Here is a 14,170-nt window from a genome sequence, read left to right on the forward strand (position 1 = left end):
GGGGTATATCTGAACAATGGAACATTATTCAGCCATAAAAAAGAAACAAAGCATACTACAGGGTAAAATCTTAAAAATGTTATGGTAAGTGAAATAAGCCAGACACAAAAGGTCACATATTGTAATGATTCCATTTATATGAAATATCCACAATACGGAAAATCATGGAGACAGAAAGCAAATTTGTGGTTGCATGTGGGTGCGGGTGAAGTGGGAGTGACTGCTCAAGGATACAGGGTTTCTTTTGGAGAGATGAAAATTTTGGGGACCAGACAGAGGTGATGGTTGCACAACATTGTGAAGGTACTAAATGACACTGAATAGTTAATTGTATGTTATTTGAATTTTATTGCAATAAAAATAAATAACTATCAAGCTAGGAAAAAACAAGGAATCTTAAATGCATATTGCTGAGAGAAAGAAGCCAATGTGAAAATGCTACACAGTGTGTGATTCCAACTCTCTGACATTCTGAAAAAGGCAAAACTACAGACAGTAAAAAGATCAGTGGCCACCCAGAGGTGTGGGGATGGGGAGGAGGGAAGACTAGGGGGGTTGGGGGGGCGGCGGGGGCAGTGAAACTATTCTACAAACAAGGAGAGACTCCTAATGTAAACTGGGAACTTAATAATGTATCAACACCGGTTCAATAATTACAACAAATGTACCACACTAATGCAAGACACTAAAACAAGAAATTAGATGCAGGTGGGATGTGGGAACTCTATCTGCTTGATTTTTCTGTAAATGAACACAAATTGAGAAAAATTGTTACTGTCCAACTTGCATTAAAAGAAATATTAAAGTGAGTTTTTCAGGCAGGAGGAAAATGATCCCAGACAAAAACTTGGAAACGGAAAAAGGACTTGTCCCAATTATAGAGACCGAAAACATTGACAGCCTACCCCGCTGCCTAACACGATACTTGAGACGGCTAGGCTAACGCTGTATAACCAAGTGAGCTGGGCCGAGGGGCAGTGGAGAGGGCGTGGCCGGCAGGGACATGACCCCAGCCCGGCACTGCCTCCAGTTCTGTGTGACTGCAGTGACCGCTGAACCCCTGGGCCCTAGCCTCCTCCTCTGAAAAGTAGAAATTATCAAAATAACTAGATTAGATGATGTCTAATCCCCAGTTTCTTCCTCACCACCAAGAGACTTCCCAGTTCAAACTCTGCCCTGGGACCAAAGACAAGTGTTAGGGTGGTCTGTCCCCTCACCTGCAAAATGAGGGTAACAGGTGTCTACGCAGAGTGCTTGGAAGAGAACCTGCACACAGTGAGCACTGAATGAATGAACCATTTCCCTCATTTTCTTTCTTTCTTTTTCTTTTCTTTGACCACACTGCAGCTTGCAGGATCTTAGTTCTCCAACCAGGGACTGAACCCGGGCCACAGCAATGAAAGCGCTGAGTCCTAACCACTGGACCACCAGGGAATTCCCTCCCCTCATTTTCCATTCCCTGATTTCCTCCAGAGTGCAAAGGTCTGTCCTGGGCCCTCTGGTCTTGTTATGCTGTCTACACATGCTTTCTCCATTCCTCCACTTCAAGCGTGATCTCAGCCACCCGTCACCTAGGAACTGAACGTGTCCGGGTGTGTCCCCCAGATCTCACCTACCAGCCGCTGGCTGCTGTTTGGATAACTCCTCTTGGAACTCCCTTAGGGTTCTTAAACTCAACGTTTATAAAACAAAGTTAACAATTTCCCATCCTTATCCCTAGGCCTCCAAACTACTGTTCCTATAGAATCATTCTTGGCAAATATCATCATGTCCTCTCCCAGGAGCCAAGCAAGTAACCTGGAGTCACCTTGCACTCTCACATCCCGCCCCTTTCCTCCCTCCCTCCCAGTGTGACTCTTTGTGCTTGGATCTGGCCACCACTCTGTCCCCTCGGTCCACCTGGACGTCACTGCCAGATTTATCTTGCTACACATGCCTTTTTTAAATCGGGACACACTACTCTTTTAAATGTTTTGGTGTTTTCCGGGCGTCATCCAGATCAAGCCCAAACTCCTGCACTCACACAGCGTAAGGTCCCTCCCCGGGAGCCTCTCCTCATCTCCCAATGCAAACACTTTGGCCCAAGTGGGCCGCCCTTCATCCAATAGCTCAGCTCCTCTCTCTCCCCCATTTGCCTCTCCAAGACCACACGTAACTCTCAGGCACCAGGGCTACGGCAGAAAAAGGGAACAGCCACAGTGTTGAATCCAAGAAAATGACCAACCATAAGACACACCACCACTTTTGTGCCACTAAGAAAGAAGGAGTACACTAACTGAATCACATGTGGTTGTGAGATGAATCTGAGACCAGAGATGTTAAGTGGAGGGAAACTGCCTTTCAGAACTGATGAAACAAAGCTGAGCCGTCATCACTGTGTTCAGCCACCTTGGCTCCTGAGTATTCCAAGATGTAGGGCAGCACTGGTGGCCCTTCAAGAGATATCCACGTCCTACTCCCTACAACTTGTGAGTGTTGCCTTATGAGACCAAAAAAAAGGACTTGGCAGATGTGATCAATTAAGGATCTTGGGAAATTATCCTGCATCACCTGGGTGGGCCCTAATGCAATCATACGTATCCTTTCAAGAGGGAACAGAGGCAGAATTGACACAGAAAGAAAACAGAAAGCGCCGTGATGATCAAAGCAGCTGCTGGCTTTCAAGGTACAGAAGGGCCATGAGCCCAGGAACACAGCTCCAGAAGCTAGGAAAGGCCTCCAGAGGAGCACGGCCCTGCTGATCCCTTGGTTTCAGCCCAAAGGAACTGATTCCAGACTTTGGGCCTCCAGAACTGTAAATGATAAATTTGTGTTTGTTAAGCCACCAAGTTTGCCACGTTTTCTTACAGTGGCCCCAGTGCAGGCAGCAAGCAAAGTTGAGCTGTTACCTTTCCCCTCTTGCACCATCCACTACGAGATAACAATCTACAGATAATTCCTGTTAAAACCATCCTTCATACACACAGCAGTGCTCATTCCATTTCACCCAATATAAAACCACAATCTGATTCAAGCTATTAAGTAAAATCAACACTTTCTAATAGCTCTGGATAAATTTCAAGACCTTTATGTATGTGAAAAAATTGAGATTGTACTCTCATTTTTGTTTCAGATTATATTTGGGTTTTTGGTTTTAAAAACCCAGTACTCAGACGTTAACTTAGTATTAACAGATCTTATGCATTTGCTTGCCAGGCAATTAAATGTTTATAGCACAAATGAAATAAATTAATGATCTCAGTAGGCAGCTCACCTCAAATATGTGTAATAATGGCAACACAGGCATTATACGACAATTTATAATTGGGTATAGACACTCCTAATAAAACAAGCAATTAGTAGCTCACTGTTCCAACAACTCACTAGGTTTACTGTGCAAACTCCATGCAAATACTGTTAGATGCTATGGCAGATATAAAGAGTCCCTGTCTTCAAACTCCTGACCCTACACACAATTACAGGACTAAACATACTTAACTAAATGATTTAACAAATATGTAGAGCTTCCCTGGTGGCGCAATGGTTGAGAATCTGCCTGCCAATGTGGGGGACAAGGGTTCGAGCCCTGGTCTGGGAGGATCCCACATGCCGCGGAGCGGCTGGGCCTGTGCGCCACAACCGCTGAGCCTGCGTGTCTGGAGCCTGTGCCCCACAACAAGAGAGGCCACGATAGTGGGAGGCCCGCGCGCCGCGATGAGGAGTGGCCCCCCGCTTGCCGCAACTAGAGAAAGCCCTCGCACAGAAACGAAGACCCAACACAGCCACAGATAAATAAATAAATAAAAAATTTAAAAAAAGAAAAATAGGTAAAGTAACACCTTAAAAAAAAAACACACAGGGGCTTCCCTGGTGGCGCAGTGGTTGAGGGTCTGCCTGCTAATGCAGGGGACACGGGTTCGAGCCCTGGTCTGGGAGGATTCCACGTGCCGCGGAGCGACTGGGCCCGTGAGCCACAACTACTGAGCCTGCGCGTCTGGAGCCTGTGCTCCGCAACAAGAGAGGCCGCGATAGTGGGAGGCCCGCGCACCGCGATGAGGAGTGGCCCCCGCTCGCCGCAACTAGAGAAAGCCCTCGCGCAGAAACGAGGATCCAACACAGCCAAAAATAAATAAACAAATAAATACATTAAAAAAAAACACACACACACACAAAAAAACAAAAATGTAAGCAAAGTTTTGTAAGAAAACAGAAGGTACAAGTTATCACTCAGATGAACAATTTTAGCAATCCCATGCTGGTACCTCAGAATGAGTGGCAGACCCGAAAACCAGTATAGAATATGCACTCCAGTGTAATATTTATGGCATGAAGCAAGCTGGACGATGTTCTCTTCCCACATTACTGGATTTATCTTCTGCAGATCCACCGTCCTCTGGGAAACCTAAAACACATCTCAACCCCTCGGATGCAAACGGAAGGAAAACAACTCCACATCTAATATAGATTAAGTTAAACTATTACAACTGACCCAGAAATAGGATATACATTTTCAAATCCCCACTTTAGTCACTAACCAACACTTATTCACATGAGGAAGGAAACGACTACAAGAATTTAAAAATTTTACATGATACTGTCATAATGGCACTAACTACGGTTATCTACTGCATCAGGGCAACTGCTGCAAGCAGAGCAAGGAGAGATTAACCACAGCCTCAGGACAGAATTTGTTTTAAGGAAGAAGCAGCAAGGATGAGGGGTAATTACTTTAGGGATATACAGAGAAAAAGAGAAAGAAAGTACAAGGAATACTTCAGAGTGTGACTAATAACAAAGCATACGGCAGATAAATTCTTAGCAACAACACCAGATAAACAAATCACAGTAAAGGAGAAGCTCCGATCTCATCTGCCCCCTCCAGCTGAAGTGGGGAGGAGGTGGCAAGGTGAGTTAGAGAAGCGCCACAGGCAGCAGGAAGCTGGCCGTTAACACCAGTGCAGCTGAAAGGAAGCATCAGTACTGGCATCACTAACCCCAGGGTACCACTAGCCACCTCTGCCACATCCCTGGGCCTTTCTTCATTCCAGCCTCACAACGACAACACAGGGTCGGGCTCATTTCAATGCCCACCTAATGATGAGGAAACTAAGGTTCTAAAAGGTGTGACCAACTTGCCCAAGGCAAGGAGTTGGGAGTGGGTGGGTCTCAGACAGGAACCTACATCTATCAGATCCAGAGCCTGCTTCTCGAGTGTGTGCCCAAGCAGCCATGCCGTCACATGTGACATGGGTACCCACGAGGGTGGCCCACACCACTCAGTGCCCAAGGGCTGCCAAGTGACACTGACGACACCAATCATGCGGCTGCTGTTTTCAGGCGAGATCAAGGACAATGCAGTGAGCCTTCTCAGCAATCTCCAGACAGCAATCCCAACACTGCTACACAAAGCCATGACTTCAACTTAACCAACTCTCACATCCCAACAGAGCAGAGAGGAAGAAAAGCCATTGGAAGAGCGACTCTGCGTGGGAGAACTCTCTTCTTTCAAAGGTTATTTACGTAAGAGGGGATCTGGATAAATCTACTGTGCTTATTTTAACATCATACCATTCAAAAACAAACACTGCCCCCTAAAGCTAGACTTCTGTTTATAAAATTATCATGCTACTCTTATGAGTTCAAAAATAGTTCATATATCCTGGACAATCCGACAAATAGTTCAAGCAAATAATCTTTTATAACTTGAAAAGAGTAGAAAATTAAATATCTCAAACTCTAGTTTTACCTTTTCTCAACATATAGTAACTAACAATCTGATTTTTAGAATCTGTCCACCAGACATAATTTAAATAAAATAGATACTACTGCAAAAAACGAGTCATATTTCTGAAGAATAATGATATAACGTCCACAACATAATCCTTAGTGTAGGCAAATACAACATCCACGTCCCTCCAGACATACTAAAGATTCAGAAAATCACCAAAACGTTAATAACGGCTATCACTGGTTAGCAGGATTGCAGGTGGCTTTTTTCCTTTTTATTCTCCAAAGCTTAAAATGTTCTACAATGAGCATGTGTTCTTTTCATACCAGAAAAGTCATGTTTTTAAAACCTGTCTAGCCATAACATAAGAAATAAAGGCAAACACGACTGCATGTTCATTAAAAGCAGAAAGATAAGTTCACTAAGTGATTGAACAAACAAAAGAACTTCAAGCTCAACTTCAATGACATTTTTACAAATAATAAAAAAGAAAGCGTAATAAAAACTTCCACACTAGTATTTCCACATCTGCCATTTGTGTGGTTATCACCCATTCTCAAGTGTAGTCACCAGGTACAAAAATGGCATTTTTTTAAAAAGGGAATCACTGCTGCTGACACACGGGGTGCACTTAAGATGTGCTGTTACTCTGCACTGATACTTTCCTCTGGACATCCTGCTGTAGTCCATTAAAAAGACACCAGATAGGGCTTCCCTGGTGGCGCAGTGGTTAAGAATCTGCCTGCCAATGCAAGGGACACGGGTGTGAGCCCTGGCCTGGGAAGATCCCACATGCCGCGGAGCAACTAAGCCCGTGCGCCACAACTACCGAGCCTGAGCTCTAGAGCCCGCAAGCCACAACTACTGAGCCCACGTGCCACAACTACTGAAGCCCGGGCGCCTAGAGCCCGTGCTCTGCAACAAGAGAAACCACCGCAATGAGAAGCCCACACACAGCAATGAAGACCCAACGCAGCAATCAATCAATCAATCAATTTATTTAAAAAAAAAAAAAAAAAAAGACACCAGATATTGAACTACAGGTCTCAGAGGCATCCACTATGAGTAATCATAAGACTGCCTTTCACAAAATAGGAGAGACAGGATAGCATAAAACTGAACTTATACGCACAGCTAGATCTACAAACCCTAGAAAACAGTTTTAATCCTCACCAATAAAATCTTTTACAATACACTGATTTAAAGAGTTGAGCTATTACTTCAATAAATGTACAAAATGCTCTAAAAGGCATAGTCTTTTAAAAAAATGAACATACCATTTCACCAAGTGAAAGACCTAATAAAGGTCTGCCTTTCTTTTTCCACATGTAGTTAAGAGTCTAGAAAACTTTTAAATGCTAAACCGCATTTTTCTGAACAAATGATTTTTAGTACGGTTTATCAGTACAAATAGATGAATACACAGTAACAATTCCATTCAAAGTTGCTATAGTTTTTACCAACTACTATGATGGGTGGTTTGGAATTATGAATAATGTTTTTATATACTTTTTCTGGATTTAACAAAAATGAATGTGTATTATTTTTACTAAAAAAGAAAAAAACTACCAGTGCATACTATGACTAAAACTAGGATTATCCCTAGATTTGTGTTATCACCACCTAGTAAATTTTTGAGTTTGAGGCCTTGTCTAACTCATCACCTAGCACAGTACCTGGAACACAGGAAAGGTCCAATAAATACTGGCTGAGTGAATAGATGAATCAATGAAAGCTCATTTTTGATCCCTGCACTTAAGCTGGGCTTGTTCCTTAAAATGTGATCTACTCTAGGAAAAATTCACCAAAATAGATGGTTTTCTTTAAAAAATTTACAGGACTTTTTTTTTTTAACAGTTAAGGAACAAAAAAAAATTAAGACAGAAAAACCACTGAGAGGGCAAAAGACCATGAGAAAACTTGTGAATAAAACATGTTAAATGGAAAAATGGTTCCATGCAAGACAACTACTGACATTGTTTATGTAAGAACTATGCCCACCCAGTTCCAAAAGAGCAGGGGATAACGCAGTGTTTATGGCACAGTAAGACCCTTCAGAGTAAAATAAAACAGGCTATTTGGGGTAGGTGGACAGGCGTCTCCAGCGACCTCAAGGGCGCAGAGCAGGGCAATCCAGCAGTAATCGGCACTGCACGGGAGCTTCCACTTTCTGACTTCACAAACTGGTTCTGAGTACATCACGATGTCCCCCTCCTCCCATGTATAAACACGCCATGCCTCCCTGAGAAATGCGAGTGCTGCCCTGAGAGGCGGCCCGGCCCCAGTCTGAGCAGCTCTACTCCTCACCCCTGGGCCCAGCTGACAGTTCCTCACCTTCCTTACAGCTCCCTCCTGACAGCAGGGCCCGGGTACTCAGGTTGCTGTCCTACTGGGCTCTGATGCTTTCACCCCCTGAGATGCCTGATTTCCCAATCCTGCACTTTTATCTTGCTGTTCCCACTTATTCTTCAATGTCCTTTAGTGTGTCTATATGCACGCCCCCACCACTGACCACCTTCTGACCCACCAGGGCACTCTTCGGCCGTCACACCCCACCTCGTATCTACCGGGAAGTAAGTACACACATGAGGGCAAGGTGACCTCTAACACTTCTGTAGATAGTGGGTCCTCAGATCTTTAAATGGGGAAGGAAAATTCATCTGAGGCAGCATTGTCATGGAAACCAAAAAAGGTAATGATTTAACAACACATAACAAAACGCAAGAGACTACAAATAGTACATTCTAAAATCATGCTATGGGGAATTGCCTGGCGGTCCAGTGGTTAGGACTCCAAGCTTCCACTGCAAGGAGCATAGGTTCGATCCCTGGTCAGGGAACTAAGATCCTGCATGCCGAGCGGTGCAGCCAAATAAATAAATAAGTAAATAAAAATTTAAATTAAAAATTTTTTTTAAAGTGGGCCTTTAAAAAAATAAATAAAATAATGCTATGATAGGATACATTTATAGAAAACAAACCAATTTATAGGTTAAATTTCCCAAACACACATTGTAATTACTTATCAGTACTTGAATTAAAGTAAGAGTTCAGAATAACTCACACAAAAAACACACATTTAGGCTATGTATATCTTTGAAGCACAATTTGTTTAGCCAATGTAGTATCAATGCTTAAAGTAACATTAGGTTTAAGATAACAACATTTACTTAGTTACTTTTTTCATTCATAAGCCCTCCACTTTCATTAAATATTCTTTAAAATGTAAATGTTTCCAAATTTATATTGGAACAATAATTTTTTTAAATTATATCAGTTTTAGCTGGAATTCCATAAGCAAGGAGGTTTGTATGGCTTACTTTGTACTATAACTGTCCACCTGTTTCACTTCTTTATTTTTAAAAGAAATTCAATGTCTATAGTATTTTTCAACAGCACTGAGATATAATTCAGATACCATACAATTCACTCATTTAAAGTGTACAATTCAATGGTTTTTAATCTATTCACAATGTCTGTGATATCATTCAAGGTTAAATGTTGCAACCAATGTAGAAATCATGAAAACCCACAGAGAAAATAGGTAAGAGGTTCACCAGGCCTAAGGAGAACACTAACTCACTAGTCAGTTGTTCATAATCAGTTCTTCACAGGATCAAGGTCTATATTTTATAAACATATTTAATATAATTTAACACAACATGTATTAACTTAATATAATTCAACATAAATATACTATATTTTCAATTCCTGTATCTACTTAAATTATATATAGTTCAGTCCTAGCTCCCATCTTGAATATAAAGTGAGGTTAATATTCATCTGATGCAGAAAAACCAGAGCACACAACCTGATGGGTGCATATATCCTAAATTTAAATCCAGTTTTTAGCTTAAACTAAAAAACAAATAGTTACTGCTTTATGTCCAGCAACGATGGGGCCTCCTGCTCTAACTTCATGAAGCACTTAGCGTAACAGCAATGTTGAGGGTGACTGTCCTTTTCCTCTTTGATAGACAGCAGTAGCGTGCACATAAACAAGAAACCCAAAGATTATCCACATCCCCTTCACAGCTTTGAGGAGGTTCTAACATCTTCTCAAAGCACATAACTGCTCTAGGATCTAGATGCTAAAGTTGCAACCACAGTTTAAAATAGCTAAACTGTGGATCCTGATTTAGCTACAAGTCTGTTACAAGTGTTCACAAAAATTTTTTAAACTATAAGTCAATGATTAACACTGAGAATAAAAGTACTTGCCCTTCCTTTACATGAGACCAAAGTGTATTCTTTTCTTTTGTCCATTTGGTTCTTAGCCTACACATATTAAATTTTGGCGAGAGTTAAATTCTCCTGAACTTACCAGAAGAACCATGGGAAGAAAGCTCTCCCTAAAGAAAAGCTGGTGCATAATAGTAAAAACAGCAGAACACAGAAGTTCACTATGCTTTAAATCTCAATCATCAAAGTATTCGAGGAATAAAAGACCAGTTGTCATTTATGACAGGTTTGGGTCTCTACTTATTTGCAGCCATGGAATCAGCATTTATTGGCAGTAGTGAAAGCAGGAAAAGGACGGACTTCACACCAAGTTCTAATTTTTCAAATAAACAAAAACAGCAGTGGACAATCACCCCTACTCGTGTCTATAAAAACTCTTCAACAATATTCTTCAACCATAGTCTAATTTTACAGGGCCCAATTAACAAGGGGAGACCACTGGTACAACAAAAAGGCCAGTCCTCAATCTGTCATCTCAAACCTGGGTTCAAGCCCTGGTCTGGGAAGATCCCACATGCCGCGGAGCAACTGGACCAGTGAGCCACAATTACTGAGCCTGCGCGTCTGGAGCCTGTGCTCCGCAACGAGAGAGGCCGCGACAGTGAGAGGCCCGCGCACCGCGATGAAGAGTGGCCCCCGCTCGCCGCAACTAGAGAAAGCCCTCGCACAGAAATGAAGACCCAACACAGCAAAAATAATAAATAGCAAACATTTATTTCTCAAAAAAAAAAAAAAAAAAGAAGGAATAGTAATGTGGTTTACATTAAAGCTGTAGGATCAAGGTCTTACAGAATTATCACATTGAGAGCCATTTTTCATATCCTAATAGCCTTAATTTGAAACAGTATATTTTTTCTCCAAGTATTCACAATTGTTAATCATCTCATTTTACAGCCAATATAAATTTTTACTTTACTAAATAAACAGAAGAAAAATTGTCAGTGAACACATTCAAAAGTGAGGTTAGGAAGTGAGCACGTTAGTTTTGCTCTGCTTCTACCCTGCTGTCAATCACAGCTGTCAATGACACACTATGAAATCCGTACAAACATATGTTGTTCAAAGCAAAATATCAGCCCAAAGTTCTGAACCCCAAGAACCTAAGTATGTACAGTAAAAATCAAAGAACTACTAATACAGAAAACTTAACTCTTCTTATGCACGGACTCCCTGGCTACAGCACAACAGCAGGTCCACTTCTAGACAGTGTAATTCACTGGTTTTGTCGTGAAAACAACACATGGGTATTACAATAAGAAAAAGTATTAAAAAATCTGCCTCAAACCCCAGATTCCTAGTGCTTTTCTTGGGTATGATCACCGTCAAGTTCCGTGTGAATCCTCACAGTAGTTTTCTAAGCCATACAGGCATGTTTAAGTATGTATCTGTGTGTGACATGAGCACAAACACAAATTTGGAATGAACAAGTGAAAAATTTTGGAAAAAATATAAATGCCTTACTGTATGAGATGAACACCATGGTTCGTGAGTTTAAGTCACACCGAAGAGAAACCCAAGGAAGGAAGCTCTGGCTAATCACCCCTTTCTTCTGCTAAAAATAATCACAATAATTTGCCCTGTGCTTCAATATGGTAACAACCATACTCGTTAATTCATTATGTGGAAAGTGTGCATTTCACAGCTTTTACAAGCAAATCTGATGTTAGCCGACTGCTCCATAACCAAGTATCTATGAACGTCAGCACCCCCACTTTCTGTGAATCTCTGCCCTGATTATGTCTGCTGTTTTGGAAATGCCCCTACTCTCTGTTTTTAGCTACTTTCTGGAATCAACTAATTCGGTGTGACACAAGATACCAGACACCACTTGAAAGTCCTTCTGCGTTTCCAAAGTGCACCTCTGTGTTCTTGGCTTTTCGCACCTCTGTTACTGAGATCCCGCTTTCTACACCACCCTCCTCTTTCCTGCTTCTGGCAAAAAGCTACACCACGCTGGTTACTGTGATTGTTCCAAGTAGTCCTGTGCCACACGTCCACCACGTATTGACGGAATTTTAAATTTCCCAAGTCCCTGACTGTGAGGTTCTTACTGCAATTGCAACTTGTCACCACAAGGCAGTAGCCACTGAGCTCCTCCTGGCCGTGGGCACTCCTGCTTTGCAACCTGTTTGCCTTGTGTCATACACTCCATGCCTTGCTTCCCAAGTGTCTCCTGACTGGAAACAGGGATCGCACTCCAAGCCCTTTTCTCCTCTAAGAGAAAACGACCCTTTTGAAACTCACTGGCTGGCCATCTTCCCGAGTTTACATCAAGCCTAACAGGAGCATCATTTATCTTAAAACAAGCACTGTTTCCTGCCGTCTGAAACTCTGGCACCAACTCACGGTTAAGAAAGAACGAGGGAGCCAACTCCGTTAGTTTCCACGCTGCCTAAATAAAATATGCAGAGAACCGCTTGGGGCACAAACGATCAATACCACGCCTGCCCCACCCACCCCCAAATTCACCTGGGATTCAAGTTCACCCTACATGAAAGTTACTCAGCTTATAACGTTACTTCCAAAGAACTGGAACACACCTCCAATCATCGTACCAGCAAATCTTCCAGGGGACCCCCACTGCTCCTCAACTGTGCCAGAAACCACCAAGAACGGCCGAGACTTCGCAGGCAAGGAGGAAACCGCCCTTCTCCCCACACCGCTGGCCGCCGTTTCCGCAGGGGGCAGGGAGTGGCGTCCAGGCCCGCGCAGGGAACCCGGCGGCCGCGAGCTCACATTCCGCAGGCGGGAGTCACGGCACCGCACAGCGAGGCGTGGCGACGTGGCCAAGGCAGGACAGCGCAGACAGCGCCTCACCTGTGCGGACCTGCTCGGGACCCGCGCGGCGGAGGGAAGGCGCCAACCCAAAGGAGTTCGCGAGCCGAGAGCGGTCGGGCGGCTGGGCCCGGCGACAGCGGCGAGGCCCCGCAAGGTACACGGGCCCAGGCCTGACGCCGGCGCCCACCCAGGCGGACGTGCCGCCCCTGGTCAGGACGCCCCAACGTGGGCGGGTGGGCTGGGGCGTGAGCGGACCTCAGACCCGGGAGGACTTGGGGCGGGGGCCGGGACTCCCGACCGGCGGGGCGGGCGGGGACGCCTGACCCTGCGGGGTCGTGGAGGACAGGAAGGTCAGGGGTCCGCTGCGCCCACTCACCCAGGCCGGCAGGTCGCAGGCGCGCACCCCCAGGTGCACGGCGCGCTCCTCGTCCTCCAGCAGCGCCAGCGCGCGGCACAGACGGGTGGCCTTGAGGCCGCGGCTCCTGCGGCACCACACGAGCAGCCCGAGCGCCAGCAGCACCCAGGTGAAGCTCAGGCCCAGGTAGCCCAGCGCGTACACCGGCAGCAGCAGCGCGAAGCTGCGCGCCAGCTGCGCCAGCAGCCCCGCCACGTCCACGCTCAGCGCCGCGCCAGGGGGCTCGGCCCCGGCGGCGCCGGCCTCGGGGCCCGGCGCCCGGGCGCCGCTCATCGCCCCGCCGCGCAACGATCCGGTCCACTCCGGGCCGACGCGCCTCAGCCCGCGCGCCAGCGCCCCTCTGAGGGGACTGCGCAGCCGCCCTGCCCGCCCGCGCTTCCGCCCGTGGCGCCGTGCGACGTCAGCACGCCGGGCGGGGCGGCGGCGGCGAAGGGTCGGGCGGTTCTACTGCGGCGGTCGGGCGTGGCCCCGGGCCTGGGCGCGGCCTAACGTTGGGTGGACAGGGCCAGCGTGGGACATCATCCCACAGGACCCGGGAGCGCCGCGAAGGCGGGTGCGCGGGGCTGGTGTGTGGCGTCATCGCGCGGGCGGGCGGGGCGCCACTGCCACAGGGTGGGTGAGGCCGGCGTGGGTGTCACCCCACAGGCCTGGCCGAGCGCCCCTGAGGCGGGTGGGGCGGGGCCTTCTGACGTCATCGCGTGGGCGGGCGGAGCGCCGATGAGGCGAGGGGGGCGGGTACTGCGTGGACGTCCACACGCGGGGCGGGGCGCCCATAAGGCGAATGTGGGCGGGGCGTGCGTGGACGTCACGGCGTGGAACTCACTGGCTGCAGAGTGTGAGGCTGGAAGGGATGGGTTCCGTGGCTGGCGAGGGTCGGCTCCTGGGACGGGACACCCGGGCAGTGAGGGCTCAGCTCGCCCCGTCACCTGGGTCGCGGTTCGTGCAGTGCTGCTGTGGAAGAAGTACACGCTCCTGAGTTTGCGCTACACTTGCCAAGTTTTAGGGAGTCACTGTTAAAGGCACTTCCAA

The 14,170-nt window shown here is 46.0% G+C and overlaps 1 protein-coding gene across 1 annotated transcript in view; it reads right to left on the minus strand.

Moving 5' to 3' along the window:
• The window catches only part of ESYT2 (extended synaptotagmin 2), a 75,178-nt gene extending 61,741 nt beyond the window's left edge, over positions 1–13,437 (minus strand). The window contains exon 1 of the mRNA XM_068549787.1: positions 13,103–13,437. Coding sequence (XP_068405888.1) covers positions 13,103–13,414 — 312 coding nt within the window. The 5' untranslated portion in view covers positions 13,415–13,437. The remainder of the gene's footprint in view (positions 1–13,102) is intronic.
• Between the last annotated feature and the right edge of the window lie 733 nt (positions 13,438–14,170).

This window comes from Eschrichtius robustus, chromosome 8, assembly GCF_028021215.1.
Source record: "Eschrichtius robustus isolate mEscRob2 chromosome 8, mEscRob2.pri, whole genome shotgun sequence".
In the NCBI taxonomy this organism is placed as follows: domain Eukaryota; kingdom Metazoa; phylum Chordata; class Mammalia; order Artiodactyla; family Eschrichtiidae; genus Eschrichtius; species Eschrichtius robustus.